The sequence below is a fragment of the Geotrypetes seraphini genome, chromosome 5, assembly GCF_902459505.1.
Source record: "Geotrypetes seraphini chromosome 5, aGeoSer1.1, whole genome shotgun sequence".
Classification (NCBI taxonomy): domain Eukaryota; kingdom Metazoa; phylum Chordata; class Amphibia; order Gymnophiona; family Dermophiidae; genus Geotrypetes; species Geotrypetes seraphini.
Window position 1 is genome coordinate 105,238,215 of NC_047088.1, and position 20,811 is coordinate 105,259,025.

The 20,811-nt window shown below is 39.6% G+C and overlaps 1 protein-coding gene across 6 annotated transcripts in view; it reads left to right on the forward strand.

Annotated features, from left to right (window-relative positions):
* STK36 (serine/threonine kinase 36) overlaps positions 1-20,811 on the forward strand; it is a 393,543-nt gene that overhangs the window by 19,893 nt on the left and 352,839 nt on the right. For all 6 annotated transcript variants that reach the window (XM_033944781.1, XM_033944780.1, XM_033944785.1 and 3 more), the window contains exon 5: positions 6,362-6,492. In XM_033944781.1, the coding sequence (XP_033800672.1) occupies positions 6,362-6,492 (131 nt within the window). The remainder of the gene's footprint in view (positions 1-6,361; positions 6,493-20,811) is intronic.

Below are 20,811 nucleotides of genomic sequence, written 5' to 3' on the forward strand. Positions count from 1 at the left end.
ACTGCATAATTGGATTACATCAGATCCACCAACATTGCCATTCTGGCGAATTCTGATGATTCGACAAGCATCGCTGGAGCGTATGTCTGTAACTTCTTTGGACTCTCCCAGGGGTCAAGTATTTTGTTCTGTTTGGGAACCCTTTTGGTTAACGTTGAATCATAGAGCCCGTAGTAACCTATTGAACTCGTAATGGATTGACAGCTGGAGGATTCTTGCTATTGTAGGAGGAAGTTGGGAAGGTGGGTGTTGGGGGGAGGGAGGGGAAGGGGGGGGGTTGATAAAGATGTGACTTGTGTATTCCTTTTCTTGTAAATTCAATAAACATATTTAAACATAAAAGAAAGAAGCTATTGGATTTAAGACCACAACTACGAGAGATGGGAGCAAAGTTTGGTCTAGTATACCCAGCAAATATGAAAGTAACCATTGCAAATAAAACTTTAACCTTTGATAATGCAGAAGAGCTACAAAAATTTATACAAAACCAGGAAATGCCAATGTCACCTTAGTTTTTTTTTATTTTTTCTTTATTATAAACTGAATATATTAATTGTTAATTTTTGGATTATTATATGGTATAAACAAATAATAATAATCGTTTTTTCTATAATAACGATTTAGAACGTTTTTAACTCTGTTCAAAAATTCACTTCAACGATCTTTCTGTTAAAGCTATAGAGAGGCTACACATTCTATATTGGAATGATTAAGATAAATTAACACCTAAGATTAAAGGATCTCAGAAAATAAGTAATATAGTAATATAAACTAGAAAGAACATAAGAATTAATAGAAAAGAAATAAAAAATTAAATATGAGAAGATATATAATCTATTTATTTAGCTTCAGAAAATTGATAAATACAATACAAATTGTTATTAATACTGAAAGGAAATGTAAAGAAAAAAAAGGTTCTGAAGATTAATATACGATTTGTTCTGTGGACCAGAGCTTCCTTCCTTTGAAATTGAATGCAAGAATGTATGGAGATATGTATATATGAATATCTACTTCTTAGAAGCTAATGGCAGGAAGAATAAAAATATTAAAAAACATTTATGCTCATTGAAACTACAAATCCCAGACGTCTCTGCGAAAGGAACTACATGTAAAGAAGATTTCACAAAACCGGAAGAACTACGAATAACAGGAATAGATAATTTTCTTGAATCGATATTAGAGGATTACATCGGAATACCATAAAATAAAGTCTTCCAAAAAAAGATTAGACATTACAGAAGATAAATAAGAAAGAAAAAGAATGAAAGAACAAATAAAAAACTAAAAGTAGATCGACGTTGGAACAGGAACTTACTCGGACTCTATAAACTTGTGAAAAGAAAAGGATAACATACTGGATATAGAAATATAAAGAGGACATGAAGGAAAAATAATAATTAATTGAAAGAATAACAAAGATGGAACTGATACTTCTTTGACTTTCATAGACTTCAGAAAAAGGAAAAATTTGACATTATAAAAATTTAAAAACGAGATTAGGAAGTATGATATATGAATGAGGTATGCTTCTGCTTTTGAAGGAGGGAAGCTCTGGATTAAAGAGGTTCATCGTATACTTAGCTCCATATCTCTGAAGCGCTGTCTGTATTTTAAAGATAAGTACTATAGAAACCAAGAATTGATTGGAATAGAGCTAATGAAAGGAAAATTATATTTTACTATATATATATTTAATATGAATATAAAAAGATATATTACTTCATATATTTATATATGATTTAAATTAACATGAAGATCAGACATGGAATTTATAAAGGTGATATACATGAAATTTAATAAGAAACTCAAACTATATTTTAAAATATTTGAATCAATAGATTTATAACAAAATATGAAAATATTGAATTGAATAGATAATATTATAAATTAAAGATTATATTTAACATTGGATAAAATGACAAACTGTTCAAATGATATATAGAAATGTTAATGAAAATATTAATTTTCTTTAATAATATTTGAAATATTTGTGACTTAATTTTTGATTCTTAATAGGAACTGGACTTTCATGGAGTGTTTTGATACCGATCTAAGATGCGTGTTGCCAAGTATACACAGCTAATATTGGGGGGGAAGGGAGGGGAGGATGGGAGAAGAGGGAAGAAGGGAATGGAAAGATTATATTATTACAATGTGTGGATATCTGATCGCAATAGTCATATAATTTCATGTCAAATTTTAACTATAAAATTAGATGGATATTAAAATTTTTTCAATTAATGTCAATGGTTTAAACCATCCTATCAAAAAAAAGAAATTATTAGGATTTCTCCACAAGCAAAACGCAGATATTTATTTCATACAAGAGACACATCTTTCAGATACTGAATCTAGGAAACTAACAGAGGGTTGGATATCAAAATGTTTTTATTCACCTGCTATAGGGAAAAAGGCAGGAGTAGCGATCCTGATAAATAAGAAATGCAATGCTGATTTTAAGTTAATAAATTTTGATCCTTCAGGAAGATGGGTGATCGGGAATATTCATTTTGTTCTCAGGTCCATAAGTCTTTCTCACGAATTGATTATATATTTGTCTCTAATAACATAGCGCAGCGTGTATTAAAAGCAGTTATTGATCCCATTATAATTTCAGATCATGCTGGTGTGTGGATTAACCTTCAGAATTATGACACTGATCAATTTAACTCCATATGGAGATTTAATAATACTTTACTAGCAGACTCGAACTTCCTAGAGGATCTTAAATCAAAAATGCAAGAATTTTTTCAAATTAATAATTCAGATAACATTAATATTGAGATCCTATGGGACGCTTTTAAAGCAACAATGAGAGGAAATATTATTTCATATTCAGCTTTTATTAAAAAACAACTTAAAAAGCAATTTGATGATATGGAAAAACAAATTAAAATATTAGAAAATAAATTAATTGAGAAATGGGAAAACAATACATTACAAGAGTTGTTAAAAGTAAAGGTTAAATATAATGAGATTTCTTCTCAATTTGTGAGGAAAGATATATTCTATAAACAAGTTTAATTCTATGGCAATTCAAACAAAGCTGGAAAATTATTAGCAAATTTTATTAAAGCAAAGAAAAGAAAATCCAAGATTATTGCAATTAAAGACACACAAGGTAATACACACACCAACACTAATGATATTTTAACAAAATTTCTTGATTTTTATAAAGAATTATATTCTTCTAACTCTTATGAAAATAAAGAACAAGATGGATTAACTTTTTTAAATTCATTTATTGGACCAAATGTTCCGGATCATATAAAAAGAAGTTTAGAAGATCCTATATCTTTAAAAGAAATAGAAACAGCATTGAAATCTCTTTGAGCTGGATCCGCTCCAGGTGGAGATGGATATACTGTTGAATTTTATAAATCATTTCAAAATATTATTTTACCATATCTGTTAAATTTGTATCAATATCAAATGAATAATGGAAATATATCAGGTACTATGGCAGAATTGATAATTATTGTCTTACCAAAACCAAACAAGGATCCTACTCTGGTTTCAAATTACAGGCCTATTTCGTTATTAAATGTGGACAATAAACTAATTGCTAAAGTATTAGCAATAAGATTGGCAAAAGCTCTTCCTTTTATTATTGATGTACACCAAACAGGATTTATTGCTAAAAGACATTCATCAAATAATACTAGATTAGCATTTCACTCATTAAATTTAGCAAAAAATATAAATGATCCAGCTTTTCTAGTATCTTTAGATGCAGAAAAAGCTTTTGATAGAGTGGAATGGACTTTTATGTATCAAGCTTTACAATGGTTTGGTATAGGCCCCGGTTTTATTAAAATGATTCAGACATTGTATAGCTCTCCTGGTGCAAGATTATATATTAATAATAAGTTATCAGATAGATTTAATTTGAATAGGGGAGTTAGACAAGAATGCCCTTTGTCTCCATTACTTTTTGATATTGTTCTAGAACCTTTATTAATTGCAATAAATAAAACTAAGGAAATAAAGGGAATCACGTTTTCCAACTGGGAATTTAAACTTTCTGCATATGCAGATGATATTTTATTATATTTAAGAGAACCGGAGACTACTATTCCATGTATACTTAATTTATTAGAGAAATTCGGTAAATTTTCTGGATATAAAATTAATTGGAGTAAATCTGAAGTCCTCCCAATTAATGTTCATTGTTCCAAAGGACTATTTGATTCATATTCATTTATCTGGAGAGATGATGGTTTAAAATACTTAGGAATTATGATCAAAAATACAATTGAAGACACGGTCAAAGAGAATGAAAAACTTTTATTAAGAAAAATAACAAATGTGTGAGCAATGGAATGCTTTACATCTTTCTTGGTGGGGAAGAGTTCAAATAATTAAAATGATGATATTGCCTGTGGTTTGCTACCAAATGAGTATGATACCAATATTTTTTCAGGGGTCATTTTATAAAAAATTAAACAATATTCTTACAAAATTTGTTTGGTTTGGAAAAAGACCCAGAATCACTTTAGTATCATTACAAAAACCAATTATGGAAGGGGGGGTAAATTTTCCAAATTTTTATAGGTACCATCAAGCCTATATTTTAAGACAGGGTATGTATTGGATCCTCCCAGATCTTATGGAAAATGTACCAGATTGGTTGTATTTAGAATGGCGGCTCCTATTCCCATTACATTTAGAACATTTAATTAGCATAACAATGCCTAAAAGATATAAAAACAACAGAATCATATCAGATACTTGGAAAACATTAAAATATATAAGTAACATATCACCAGAACCAATAGCTAAATCACTAAATCAATCTATATGGGTAAACTCCAGGATCAAGATTGGCGGATTTAAAATCGTCTGGAAACAATGGATAATTGCAGGTATACGGACATTGAAAGATGTCATTTCAGAATGTTCATTGCTTAGTTTTTCACAATTGCAAAATAAATTTAGCTTAAACAAAACACAATATTTTAAATGGATGCAATTGAAGCAAGCCATTCAGGAAGGGTTCCCTGAATGGAAAGATCTTAATACTCAATACAGTCTGCAGGTTTTATGTTTCCAGGCGGATTTCTTGGGACACCCAGCCGCAAAATGGTATAAATTAATATATGGATTTCTAAATAAATAAAAAAAATGGACTTAGGGATATTTGGAGTATTGAGATAGGACAGACAATTTCTGCATCTCAATGGCCAAGATTCTGGTCCTGGAGATTAAGATCTACAAAGTCAGCATCTATGAGTCAAACATGGATATTTTTATTACATAGAGTGTTATGGACCCCGACGCGCCTGCAAAAGATAGATAGTACTAGATCCAATAGATGCTGGCATTGTAAAATAGAAGTAGGGACATTAGATCATTTACTATTTTTTTGTCCCTGCATAAAAGCCTTTTGGAATTTAATTTGGCCCCAAATTAACATATTACTAGAAAATCATGTAGGTCTATCATATGACACAATACTATTTGGCACTGTGATGAGATCTCAGAGTCCGATATCAGCAAATAATAACAAACTGCTTTTAATTTTGACAGGAGTCGCCATGCAACAAATCACTCAAAATTGGAAAGACTACACCAAGTTAAATTATACATTTTGGTGGAACTCGGTTTGTCATATATACAAAATGGAGAAAATATTAGCGTTACAACAAGGGAATCTACATAATTTTAAAAAAATTTGGGAACCATTGACTAAATATTCTAATGATCAGATATCTTAACACATTGATATTAGTATTATAGGGTTAGGGTGGGTTATATAGAATTCTTATATATAAAAATGAAAAAAAAAATAAATAAAAGGGGAGGGATACATTATTTATGATATGATATAGTAAATGTATTTACAAATATTTTGTAACAATCAAACATATTATATGTGATTAATTTAATGTAAGAATATAAAATCAATAAATAAAAATTTAAAAAACAAACAAACAACAACTTACCTTTTAAAAGCGCTCCTGATTTCTGGTTCTGCAAGGTATAGAATAGTTTTGGGGTTTTTTTAAGATTGTAGTGCAGAAAATTTCAGCCCTGTCCTTGGATGTTGCCCAACCAACCTAGTTTTCAGGATATCTTCAATGAATTTGCACATGATAGATTTCCATAAAGTGAAGGCAGTGCATACAAATTTATCTCATTTATATCATTGTGGGTATCCTGAAAACCTAACTGACTGGATGTATCCTGAATCTGACGTGAGAACATCTAATGTACCGTAAGCCTCTATACCTGTTGCACTTACTTATCCTTTCTAAATGCTATTGTAATGAATGTCTACAGCCTTTTCAGGACCTACTCCTTTGGATGCAGTTTAAGATTTGAAACAAAGTTTATATATGAGGGTTCTGATTTGCAGGTACAAGAGATAGCCTGTCACCTGGTGTCTGCTCTTTATTATCTGCACTCTCACCGCATCTTGCACCGTGATATGAAGCCACAGAACATATTGCTAGGGAAAGGGGGGATTGTTAAACTCTGTGACTTTGGGTAAGTACTCTGAGAAGCTAGTAGCACCTCTTAACATTGCCCTTTGGCATAAGAAAATCTCAAAAACAAAAAGAAACTGCAGAGAGGAATGTACAAGGTACAGGAACTTTTATTAAAAGTCACTAAAAAGTTATATTCCAAAGAATGGAGACCGGACCCAACATGGTCCGTGTTTTGGAGAAACACTCCTTCTTCAGGGGTCCAAGTTGTGCTGTGCTTCACTACTAGAGAACCATATGAGGTACAACGCATCAGTTTCACAGAAGTATTGCCTGCTATCCACGAATCTTAAGGATTTTATACATCATTGTACCTAAAAATGCTGGGGCTGTTCTCCCTGGAGAAGAGGAGACTTAGAGGGGACATGATAAAAACCTTCAAAATCCTAAAGGACATAGAGAAAGTGAATAAGGACAGATTCTTCAAACTGTGGGGAGCCACAAGCACTAGGGGTCACTCGGAGAAATTGAAAGGGGACAGGTTTAGAACAAATGCTAGGAAGTTCTTTTTTACCCAGAGGGTGGTGGACACATGGAACACGCTTCCGGAGGATGTGATAGGCCAGAACTCTGTACAGGGGTTCAAGGAAGGTTTGGATAGGTTCCTGGAGGATAAGAGGATAGGGGGGTACAGATAGAACTTGAGGTAGGTTATAGAAGTGGTCAGAAACCACTTCACAGGTCGCGGACCTGATGGGCCACCGCGGGAGCGGACCGCTGGGCGAGATGGACCTCTGGTCTGACCCAGTGGAGGCAACTTCTTATGTTCTCATATGGTTCTCTAGTAGTGAAGCACAGCACAACTTGGACCCCTGAAGAAGGACCGTGTTGGGTCCAGTCTCCAGGGTTATGAGAGCCATTCTTTAGAAAATAACTTTTTAGTGACTTTTAATAAAAGTTCCTGTACCTTGTACATTACTCTCTGCAGTTTCTTTAGTTTTTGGTGTTCTCCCTTCACTGCAGACTTGTTGGATTTTTCTTTTTTTTGCCATAAGTAAATCTCAATATCTAACGATGCAACTGACCTGGATTGGTTACAAGACCTATGGAGAGTGATCAAACTTAGGTTTATAAAAATACTCAGAGATATGAAACTCTGTAAGGAAGGCTGAAAAACCTCCCTTGGGTGAAGAGTTCACCTTCCAGTCATTGTTATTTTATAAAAACTTTGATCACTGACTCCAAAGATAGTGTATTTGTTCAATTTCAGAAAAATTTTTACTTAATTGTTGAAACCACACGAGGAGGAAATATAGCTAAGATCCTATGGAAAAAAGAACAGAAATGGATCTACAGTTTAAATACCTTGCATCCCCAAGGTTTAAACAACGAAATTGAGTGGTTAGCTTTCCTGTAACCTATATTTTTTTTTTTTTTATTTTGTACTTGTGTCACTCCTGTCCTTCTCCCCTATTCATTTCATCATTTTTTTCATTTTCGATCTCGACATCATGACATCACGTTTTTGATGCCATGACGTTTTTTGATGTTTTTTTCATAAAACAACGCTAGAAGCAAGCCCCCTGTCTGGCGATTTTGAATTCTTAGAGATTAATCCATCGACTTTCCAGCAGAGGTATGTAGACTCAGAGGAGCTGTTTTACATCTCTTTCACTTCATTGTGCCTTCTTTATCCAGTGCTGTCAGCAGTAGTACATAAATAGCATGTTTCAGTGTCGGTAAGATCTGTTGTACTACTCACATCTGACATGATGTTTATTGCTTGTTTTTTTAGAATTGCTTATCTATCAGTCACGAATGCACACTTATTTAACCAGGCACCTGTTTTGAACATCTACACTCGGGTCCCCTGAGGCAGGGAATGAAACGGGGCCACGTTGGGACCCCTTGAATCCTGCTGAAGTTAAGTGCGAATTGCATTATATATACCATACAGTGACTCTTAAGTATACCAGTAAACAATTAAGTAAAAAATTTTCTGAAATTGAACAAATACACTATCTTTGGAGTCAGTGATCAAAGTTTTTATAAAATAACAATGACTGGAAGGTGAACTCTTCACCCAAGGGAGGTTTTTCAGCCTTCCTTACAGAGTTTCATATCTCTGAGTATTTTTATAAACCTAAGTTTGATCATTCTCCATAGGTCTTGTAACCAATCCAGGTCAGTTGCATTGTTAGATAAGATATTGTTAATCTTTTTCTGACCTTGAATTCATATTCAACAACCCTGAACACACTACAATAAGTAAATTTCAGGCATCTAAGAAACCAAAATCTCCCATAATAGAACAGAACAGAGGATGTCATTTCTATACCGCATAACTGATAAGTTCGATGATGTTTACAAAAATTTAACAAATAATACAAATTAAAGAAAATTGATTAATTTGCAACACGTGTCTTCAATTGCTTTCGAAAATTATTGTAAGATATGGAACTCAATAACAAAGGTTTCAGTTCCTTGTCCCAGAAAGCCGCCTGATAAGAAAGCAAAGATTGGTGGTATTTTGTGTAACGACAGTATCCCAAAAAGAAAGAGCCTTCCAACTTCAGTACTCTATACTACAGAATTTGGAGTACTTTGAGAAATTGGGCATCTCTAAATTACAGCAGCTCTGCCTAAAAATGTGATCCCAAAATATCAGAATCCCCCAAAATTGAATATACCCTCAAATCTTGGGTAACTCAAGAAACCTAGAGCTTTCATAATGGACGTTTATTGTGCATTATCTGCTATAGGACTAACTTTGTACAATGGGCTCTATGACTTATAAAGCAAGATAAAGGGCATCTTTACAAAGTCGCACTAGCAATTCTTCCACAGCAAATTTACTGAAGTCCATAGGAATTGAATGGGCTTTGGTGCATTTGCTGTGGGGGAATTGCTATTGCGGCTTTGTTAAAAGGGCCCTAAATTTTAAAATGACAGCCCCAAGGACTATCGTTTGTTAGTGAAAGAGGGGTCCTCCCAAGATATGGTTAATATTTATTATTTTATTTAAAAAAATATATTTCTTAAGCATCTCTTAAGCACGGGAGTTGCCATGCAGCTTATTTTAAAGAATTGGAAAAATTGGGATAGATTAAATTATTCATTCTGGTGGGAATCCCTATGTTATATCTTTAAAATGGAAAAGTTTATGGCCATTCATGAGGGTTATTATAAAAAATTTATGGAAGTTTGGGAACCATTAACTAAATATTGTAAAGATTGATTTATGTGTATAAATTGGGGAAAACTTGCACATCCGGGGAGGGGGGAGGGGGTTATGTTTTGGCATTTGTTAAGAAATATAGAAGGGTTGATTATAAGTATTTTTATGAGATGTTTGTAAATTGGAAAGTGGGTGGGAGGAAATAAGTCATGTCTTTATTCTATTAAGTATATTGTGCTGTAATGATAATAATTTATGTAAATGCATCATCTTTTGTGCACAATTGAAGATTTAAAAATGAATAAAGAATATATATAAAAAAAAAAAAAAGATCAAATTCTCAAAGAAATGTATCTACAAAAAAAACGCATCTCTCCAGACCGGCACAGCTCACTGATTGGTAATAGCTCACCATGACCAGCAGGTGTAGACTGTCTGAGACAAACTTTTGGCTGTAGTACAAATGGGCTGTGCAGTCCCAAATAAATTCAGTCTGCTCTCAGTCTCCAGCAGTTGGAGGTGGTAAGCTTGTGCAGTCTTCCCTGGTTTAGTGTAGGGCTGTTGGAATTTGTTTAGTGGCATTCTGGTCCCTGTCTCTGATGCCGGACTGAGCTTGGGGGAACCCTTTCAGGGGTCTGTCCAACCTTGGGGGTGTCACACTCTACGGGTTGAGTCCCTTTCCGCATTTTCCCCACCTCCCCAAAATATTTTCTGTAGAGATGCCTCAGCTGTAAGCCTTACCACCGATACTGTCAAGGCTTATGGCTTAGAAAGCCAGTGAGGTCGGTTCCAATAAAGTTAAAAAAAAAAAAATCCTGATGCATTGCTGGTCTGAAGGGAAGCCTTCAATTGACTTCAATTGTTTGGGTTTTTTTTATTGCTAACTGGCACTTTTTCTTTAGCTTAGTCACATATTGCGCAATGAACACTTTTAAAGGGAAAAAGTGCTCATTGTGTTCCAGACATGAGGTCAGTATGGCTGGCCTGTGTTTGCGGTGTGCTGGCCTCCTTGAAGGGGAGTCCTTGTAGGCTTCAGGTGCCGGTGAGCAGGGTTTCGCTTCGCAAGTGCCTTGCACGTTGTCAGCAGGCAGTGGGGAAGCCCAGGCTTCCCTTACCACCCACACAGGGATTCCCCCAGTCGCTGACAGTCAGGGAAATAAGGTTTCCTTTACTGCCAATAGTACTGGGGATTCCCTTACCGCTGCTGCCGGCTTGCCTGCTTTAGTGGCTAGGGCGGTTCAGGCCTCAGGGAGTTTTTTGGGGTTTTTTTTGGCAGATTTTGCGCCGGTTTTGGCGGAAGCTCCTCCATTTTGTTTGCAGCTTCAGGTGACTTCCCCCCTGTATTGGAGAGACAGGGGCAGGTTTCTGCTGGGTCTCCTGATTTGGCAGTGAGTCCCAATGTGCCGCCAAGGTTTTTTCCCCCTGATTTTGTGTTAGCCTTGTGCAAGGCTTATCTTCAGGCGGCCAGGGGTTCTGCTTCCTTCCTGGAGATCTCAGGTTTTCGGGGGGAGGGGGTGTCCCTCTGTGTCCACCCCTGTCGACCCAGACCCCCCAGTTTCGTCCAAGCGGCTGAAGGTCTCTGGACGATGATTTTTTGTTTGGGGGAAACGTTTTCACTTGAGGACTTGGACCCCTTGGTGGATCTCCAGGATCTTCTCGGGGGGACGGATGCCGCTGGTGTCTTTTTCGGAACCGCCAGCTGCCGAGGATGCATCAGTGGTGCGCATTTTTCAGTGGGAAGATCTCCAGGAGCTTATTCTTTAGGTTTCCTCGGTTTTGCGTTTTGAGGAGGACACAAAGGAGCCCCCGCATGTATTTGGACCCCCTGCTTTGGGGGATCTGTTCGGCCTCCCGCTCTTTTCCTATGCATCAGTTATTTGGGATATTATGCTTGGAAGGCACCGGAAACGCCTTTTCGTTTTGTGCGGTCTATAGCCTGCCTATATCCCATTCCAGAGAGGCATAGGGATACCTGAAGTTGCCAGTGGTGGATGCGGTGGTTTTGGCCATCACGTGCCGGCATATGGTGCCAGTAGAGGGCAGCTTGGTTTTGCGGGACTCTGAGGAGTGTAGGTTTGAGTCTCTTCAAGTTTCATGTTTATTAAATTTTTGATTAAACGCAAATCAAGATTCCTAAGCCTTTTACAAAATTGTTTTAAAAAGAGGGAGACGAAATTGACAGATATCCATTTAACAACATATGACTGATAGGAACAATTGGGAGAGTTGGGAGAACTACAGTTTAAAAGTAAAGAATACAAAAAAGAGGCGTACACAATAGGAGGTGGAGACAGTTAGAAGTATTGAGCTGATCTGACTATGTTTAAAATCAAGTTAGGAGTCATATGCATCTTGGAAGAGGTAAGTCTTTAAATTTCTCTTAAATTTGGATAAGTTTTTTTCCTTCCTGATATACGGAGGTAAGGAGCAGTAACTGTGAAAGAGGTAGCCCGACGTGAGCCATTAATTTTCAATGATGGTATATGGAGAAGGTGTTGCAAGGAGGATCTTAGGACTCATGTTGGTTTATGCAGGATAAGAAATTTATGAATAAAGGATGGTTCTTTAATATCTAGAGATTTAAAGGAAAGAAGTGCTATTTTATCTGCCCTCTCTCTTTCTCCCTTCCATCCAGCATCTGCCCCTCCCCTCTTTCCATCCAGTATCTGCCCCTCTCTTCCTCCTTTCTGCCCAGCATCTGCCCCCTCTGTCACCCCATCCATCATCCACCCTTCTCTCTCCCCCTTCCATCCAGCATGTGCCCATCTTTCTCTCCCCCTTTCAGCCCAGCATCTGCTTCATTTCTCTTTCTCTCCCTTTTATTCCCTTCTTTCCCTTTCCTCCCTTCCATCCGCATCTTCCCCCTCTCCTCCCTTCCATTCAATGTCTTCCTCCCCCCTCCTTTTCTTTACATCCATCATCTGTCTTTTTCTCTCTCTCCCCAGGCATTCCAGCTTGTCTGTTATCTTTCCCCTTCATCCAGTGTGTCTGATCCCTCCCCCTTTCTATCTAGAGTCTGTCTCCTCTTACCTCCTACATCCAGTATCTAACCCCTCCCACCTGGCACATCTGCCGCAGCCAGACTGACACAAAGCCTTCCCACCGACGTCAGCTCTGACTTCGGGGGAATACTTCCGGGTCAGCTACATATGGCGTGCTGCAGACAGGAAAAGAAGACGAGCCTCTCAGCTCGAATTGCCTCCAACCCCTGCTGTTAACTGGACTCGAACAAAGGGGGGGGAGGGAATGCATTTTTGGACACAGAAGGCATGAACTTGTGAGAGAGGAAGGAAGGGAATAGAAAGAGAGAATTGGGTGTGGGTGTGTCAGTGAGAGGGAAAGAAAGATGGTCGTGTACACAGGGAATGGAAGAAAGAAGAGAATTTTTGGTCATAGGGAGGGAGTGAGGTACAGATATTAGGGAAGAGAAAGATGAGAGGGAGAAATGTTGTGGTGGAAAGGAAACAGTGGGACAGATTGAAAGGGATGCAAGAGGGAAGAATGTTGGACATAGTGGTGAAGGGAATGGAGGGAGAGATGTGGCATGGTGTTGGAGAGGGGTGGTAGAGCAGAAGGAGAAATGTTGGGCATGGGGCTGGTGGGCAGATGCGAAAGATGAGAAAGGGATACATGCTGGACCATGATAGGAGGAACCAATGGACAGCAACAGAAGAATTTACAGAAGATGGGAAAGCAGAAAAAAGAAATTGGGATGAAAGGTGAAAAATGGAATTTATTGACTAATATATATTAGCTTTGGTAAATGTATATAACAGAAGTCTTTGTATTGTGTTCAAAAGAAAAGGAAATACATTTTTGGTTTTATTTCTACAGTGTTGAAGTTCTTGCTTTCCCTTGCTTTGGCTGGTAGGGATCCCCAAGCACCGCCAGCAGAGGATCTCCTCTAGAGACAGCTAGAACTCCCCTCCACCAAGTGCAGCAGTTGCTGGCAGCATCCATGAGCCACTGAGGTGCCAGCATCTTTGACTCAGGGATGCTACTGCTGCCTGCCAAGCTTGGCAAAAGGGACCTCTGGCCAACTGCAGAGGAAGTCCTCAGCTGACAGCTTGGTGTCCTCATCAGCAGAATATTTATATTTTATATTTACATTAGAGGCTCTGGTAGAAACCTGTTTACACAGTATGTATTCTACCAATTAATATTTCCAAATTAATAAAGTGTCTTTGCTTATTTGTAAATGGGTCTCTACCAGAGCCTTTAATTCAGTAGCATAATTAAATGAAATAACTACTTCTGAAGTTTATAGAGATGGGCGGGGATGGGCTTGATTCCAGCTGGGACAGGCGACGACAGGATTGATTCCAGCGGGGACGGATTTGACTCCTAGTGGGGACGGATGGGGACAGGTTTGATTCTACCGGGGATAGGCGGGAATGGGTTTAATTTCTGTCCCCACGCAACTCTATTGTGCAGGCTTTGGGTCAGCCGGTCATGGACGTGATGGCCACGAGTGTCAATACCAAAGCACCCCAGTTCTTCAGTCAGCCCAGGGATGTTCAGGCCGAAGGGCTAGATGCTATGGTGCAGCCTTGGCCTTTGGGGGGGCCTCCTGTACGTGTTTCCTCCATGGCCGATGGTGGGCAGACTCCTTCGCTTTGCTCGGCACCCTGGCCACTTGATCCTGGTAGCTTCGGACTGGCTTAGGTGCCTGTGGTACGCAGATTTGGTTCGTCATCTTGTGGCAGATCCTCTTACGCTGCTTCTCTCGCCCGATCTTCTGTCTCGGGGCCCCATTCCAATGTTCAATACAGGTACCTTTTGTCTTATGGCTTGGCTCTTGAAAGGGAACATCTAGGTAAGAAAGGTTATTCAGATAAAGTGATCTCCACTCTCTTGGGGTCCCGGAGACTTTCCACTTCTCGGGCTTATGTGCATGTTTGACATAACTTTGAGGAGTGGTGTTCCTGTGCATGGCATGGTTTCCATTCACACCTCTTTGCCTCACATCTTGGAGTTCTTGCAGGATGGCCTGGACAGGGGCCTTGCCTGGTTTTCCCTCTGGGTTCAGCTTGCAGCTTTGTCTACATTTTGCGGTTTGTTGCAGGGTAGGTATTTAACCTCTTCTCCCGACGTGATTCATTTTTTGAGGGCGGCCAAATTGCTTCAGCCTCCGGTTCGGCCTCCAGTTCTAAGTTGGGATCTCAAGCTAGTCCTTACTGTGCTCATACGCCTTCCCATTTAGCCCCGGGTTTCTTGCTCTTTGAAGGACCTTACTCTTAAGGCAGTCTTCCTGGTGGCCATTACTTCTGTGAGACAAGTTTCCGAGCTGCAGGCCTTCTCTTGTAGGCCTCCCTTCCTGGAGTTTTCTAGAAAGCATGTGGTGCTGCAGCCTGTTCCTTTTTTTCTGCCGAAGGTAGTTTCGTCTTTTCATGTCAACCAGTCTGTGGTCCTCCCAATCTTGGGTAGTTGGGAGGGCTCTTTGAGCAGAGCCAGTTGCACAAGTTGGATGTCTGCCAGGTCCTGAGCTCTTATGTTCAGTGGACCCAGGAGTTCCAGAAATTGGATCGTCTTTTTGTCCTCTCTTAGCGGGTTCTCGTAAGGGGGACGATGCTTCCAAGGCCACCATTGCTCACTGCATCAAGGAGACTGTCGCTTAAGCGTATTTTCTTCAAAAGAAGTCAGTTCTGGACTTTCTTAAGGCTCATTTTACTCGGAGTCAGGCTGCTTCTTGGGCTGAGTCTTCCCTGGTGCCTCCGTTTGATATCTGTAAAGCAGCGGTCTGGTCTTCTCTCCATTCCTTTGTGCGGCACTACCGTGTTGATATGCAGGCATGTCAGGATGCAGTGTTTGGGGAGTACGTGCTTGCGACGGCCCTTCAGGGGGGTCCCACTCATGATGGGTACTGCTTTGGTATGTCCCATCAGTCTGGTCTGGAGAGATGCTTAAGAAGGAGAAATTAGGTTCTTACCTGTTAATTTTCTTTCTTTTAGTCTCTCCAGATTGGCACAGTCCCCACCCTGTTGTTCTTTCGGGATTTGCGTGAAGAATGCGTTTTTTTCTGCAGGATCTTATGTTTTTGCTAGGTTAGGGGAGATTAATAGAACAGCGGCCTTTGGCATAGCTGGCGAGCTGTGGGAACATTTCTGAAGGTACTTCTTCTATTCAAGTTCCATCAGTATTTTTCCTCCTGTGGGTAGTGTTGTTGAAGTTATAATTCACATTTATTAGTTATGCTTGGCTTTTCGGCAGACTGAGTGTACTTGGGACTGCACAGCCCACTTGTACTACAGCCAAAAGTTTGTCTCAGTCTCTACCTGCTGGTCATGGTGAGCTATTACCCAACAATGAGCTGTGCCGGTCTGAAGAGACTAAAAGAAAGAAAATTAGCATGTAAGAACCTAATTTCTCCATACCGTCTACACCTAGGCAGTTTCCAGAAAAAACATACATAATAAAGTAAAACAATTCAATAAGAACTGTATCTACTGCTTTCTGCCTCCAGATCTTCTTAAACTTCATAAAAAATGCTGCTACAAAAAGTCTTCAACAATCTTTTAAATCCAACCCTGTCGGCATACATCCTCAATTGGCCAAGAAGGAAATTCCACAATTTAACCCCCTGCACAACAAAAGGCAGCTGCTTAGCATACCTCGGACTAACATTACTTTTCAAAGGTGAAACATTTTCTGATCTTAATGACCAATCAGGATGGTAAATGGTCACCACTTTCTTAAAATAAATTGGAATAGAATGGTATAGCATTTTGGTGCATGATTGTCAACACTTTGTATTGTACCTGAACATATTCAGGTACTCTATAGTATGTGCATACCTAGGTGCACCCGTCATGAGGTGTGCTGCTGCATTTTGGACTACCTATAATGCCTGATATCTTCTTTTAGCTACTTCAAGGTATAATGCATTACAGAAATCCAATCTAGATAACACCATTCCCTTTATGACAGTACAAAAGTCATAGGTTGAAAGCATAGGTTCCAGGTGATCAAATATAACTGAGCAAAACAGGTCTGAACAGTCCTAACCACTTGACAATTCAAATTAAGTCTGGAATCCAACCTCACCCCCAAAATTGTCATGTCTTGCTTCACTTACAGATCTGTACCTAACACATTCATCTTTTCTGGCCATATCACCCCTTCATTCTTCAATTCAAACATCATATCGGTTTTATCCAAATTTAAAGTTCTTGTGCAATCCCACTCTATTCCTTGATAAGCGGGTTGTGAACCTATTCTCGCCAGACAGACTTATAGGGAGACATAAATATTAAGAGCACCTCCCCTCTTATCTCAGCACCATCTCCCAGAGAATCAGTTTTCATCTATAAGCCAGACAGAGGGAGCATGTCTTTTCTGCTCATGTTTATTTTTCTTTAATATCAGTATTTTTTTGTGGCGTTTACCACAGTGCTTCAGTGTTTCCTGCATAGGACGTCTTAGGCTGCAGGAGATTGCAGACTTTTGGGAAGTCTGCTTCCAGGGGGGTCGAATGCCTGACATTATACCCCTGGACAGCCTGCTCCTTCGTTCTGGGGCTCTTGGGAGCTAGTTCATCCCAGGTTCATCTGCTAGTGGATGGGTGCAGGCTGCGTGACTCCATAGAGGTGTGACCGGGATCAGAGCCAATTCACATATTCACTTCGGCACTGGTCTGGTGGTGGTCTCCAGCCATTGGTTTCGGCTTGGGAGGGGCAGTCAGAGGAGTCAGAATCCAGTTCACAGACTTGTTGAGGCAGAGGATCTCCCTGTGGGCTATTCCAGCTGCCTTTCCTGTAGTCTTTCAGCATTATGTGGCACAGTAAGTAATGAACTGACAGGCTGTGTGTTGGGGGGTTCCTGTGTTTTTCCCAGGCTGCTTTGTTTTGAAAATTGCACTTGGACCATCTTGGGGTTTTTTCCTGATTTGAATTTAAGATTATTTTTTAATCTTCCAAGCATCTGTTTTGTTTTAACATTTTTTTTTTGTTTTAACATAAAAGCATCTGTTTTGAAAGTTAACTACTTGGATGGACTCCTCAGGGCAGGACTTTTCATATTCATGCCCCATTTGCGGTAGATGGCTATCCAGTAAGTGGCTGTGTTCCAAGTGGACTGTGGCATGAGAGGGGGCGAAATTTCATCTGCCCAGGTTCCCTTGACCTCAGATGATGGTCCTACAGCACAGCATGCCCAGGGACATTGGAAAAAGTTGTAAGCAGACTCAAAGGACCACGAGACTGCAGCCCCTGTGAAGCACAGCCGTGATTCGGAGTCCAAAACCCATGTCTTCTAAGGGTTCCAAGAAGGATCTGTAGGGGGCAGTTCCTGTCCTGGAGGATGGTTTATTCCCTGATTTTATTAATATTCTATATTCGGCTTATTTGGCTAAGAAAATGGTGCTTTCCATGCCTCTTCTGGAGCTTGTGTCAGTACTAGGGGGGTCCCTTCCCCACAGGAGGGGAGTCCCAAGCCCAATACTCCTGTCACATATTCCCCGGTTGGACCAGTGGTCGACCCGGATTATCTGGATGCCTTGACCATGCCTTAATTACGCAGGCTGGCACTACTGCAGTGGGGAATGTTGGTACTCTTGTGGATTTCCAGAACCATGATCTGGGAGATCTGCCTGATCTGATGGAGGATCCTGCGGTGCGGAGAATTTTAAAAAACACAAACTTGGCTGATTTGATATCCAAGTCCCTCAGGGAATTACAGCTGGATGCAGGTCCTTCTGCTGCTTCTGCAGATTGCTTGCTGAAGGCTAGCGAGAGGCCACACTCTGTATCCTTTTTGAACCATCCGGCTATTGCTAAGATGCTTCCAGATATCTGGGAAGCTCCTTAAAATGTGCTTGGGCCATGTCCAGCTCTATCCCATGGCTGACACTTTTAATCAGCATTTTGCGTCCACGGGGGTTGATTCCTCGGTGGCTCAAGTGACTAAAAGCACTTCTCTTCCAAGTGATGGAAGTGTCATCCTGAAGGATGCTCAGGACCGTTGGCTGGACTTTGTCATTAAGCACCTTTTTGATTCTGCGGCAGCAGGCCTTTGGGCATCTGTCACCTTTTGTGGCTAGAGCTTACCATTCTAAGCTTTGCCATGATCTTGACATTGTAGTGCTCCAGGATCTCCCCTTCTTAATTTCAGGGGTGGATTACATGGCGGATGCCATGTATGACATTTTCAAAGTATTTAGCAATGATATTTTCAAGGTATTTAGCAAGCTGTCAGCCTATTCTATTTCTGCATGTCGGATATTATGGATCCAGCAATAGTCTGGGACTCATCCTCCAAGGTGACCCTGAGTAAGTTGCCCTTCTGAAGGCAATTGCTATTCTGGAAAGATCTGGCCAGTGTGCAATGCCGTAAGCCTAAGGCATTGCCAGATAGCAGACACCGGTCCCTGAGGGGTTCGGGGCACCATAGCTTTCATCCCGCACAGCATTTACATCCATTCTAAAGGAGCTCCTCGGGTATGCGCTGCCAGACTGCCAGGCCGCGGTTCGGAGGATCTTAATGCTAGCCAGAATCTGGGAGCCGTATGATTGAGAACTTTAACAGAAGATTGAACTTGAGAATTCTAAATTGCCCAAGGATTTCGGCAATATCACCCATTGAGATTTTTAAAAAATTTTTGGTAGAATGTTTGAACTATCCGCAAGATCAGATTCCGCCTTTAAACAAAGTATACTTCTTACCTACTTCAAAAAGAAATTTAGATATACCTAAGGGTGAGAATTTGGTTACTGATAAAGATCTGCAAAATCTTACGGCAATATTAGAGGAATCATCTATGGAAGTTAAAGAAAGAGGAACTTTAATTGTTAACTTCATCTTTGAACAAGATCTTAATGCAGTTATGAGGCTATTCTTTAAAAAGTCTGGATCACTTTTTTGTGGTCAACGTTTATGGTTATATCATGATGTAACTAGAATAACCCAGGAAAGACGGAAAATGTTTTTGGGCATGAGAGAAGAGACAAGGAAGCTAGGTGCTACTTTTTTGCTAGCTTATCCATGTAAATGTGTCATTAAGTTTAAGGGCCTGAAATATGTGTATTTTACACCAGATCATCTACGTTCCTTTTTAGATCTCAAAGGTTTATCTAGTGGAGGGAATGTAGCTTAAAGGAAACGCTGGGTTTTAGCGTTTAAGTCTTTACTTTTATTTTTTTGTTGTATCATTGTAATATTACTCCTATAATATCTTTGTTTTCTTTTCCTCCTTCTAATTGAGGTCTAAGGAAGAGTTAAGTTTCATATATATTTATTTTAAAGACTGTAATGTTTAATGATGTTTTTCTTTTGGAACATGATTCTGTATTTCTAAATCAAGTAGTTATACTTGTAAAGTATGTTAAATTCAATAAAAATAAAGTTAAAAAAAAAAAAAAGAATCTGGGAGCCTCCAAGAAACAATTCTGACGCCAGGCCTTTGGCTGCTACTCCATGGATGAAAGGGTGGCTCTCGGCCTTCCTGGCGGAATGTTGGGCTTTCACCTTGGACTGTTGGGCCTTGGAAGTTCTTTGGGATGGCTACAAATTAGAGTTCCACCATCCTCTCACAAAGATTTTCTTGGACTCTCCTGCAGGCTGTCCAGAAAAGGTAGACAAAGTGGTAGCCACAGTTAAAAAGTTGCTGGACCTTGCAGCTATTGAACCCTTTCTGGAGGAAGACTTGGCCTCCGGCAGATTCAATATACTTCATCATTCCAGAGAAAGGCTCTGCAGACTGGAGGCCTATTCTGGACCTGAAGGCAGTCAATGCTGCCCTGAAAGTCCCACGATTCCAAATGGAAACGGTGCACTTGGTGATCACATCGGTGGCTCCGAAGGAGTTTCTGGCATTTCTGGCTCTGACAGAGGCATATCTCCACATCCCAATCTTTCCAGAACATAAGTTTAAGTTTAAGTTTATTAGGATTTTATATACCGCCTATCAAGGTTTTCTAAGCGGTTTTACAATCAGGTACTCAAACATTTTCCCTATCTGTCCCGGTGGGCTCACAATCTATCTAACGTACGTGATTCATGCAATTCCATGTCCGTCAGAGGCACTATCAGTTGGTAACTGCACCCAGAACATTCACCAAGCTGCTCATCTGCACTTCTTGGGTGTCCTTGTCCACCTGTATCTTGATGATTGGCTCATCAGAGCTCTGTCGGCAGCTGAGGTGCATCAGGCAGTTCAGCAGGTTGTTCAGCTTCTACTGCGGCTAGACTGGGTGATTAACTTCCAAA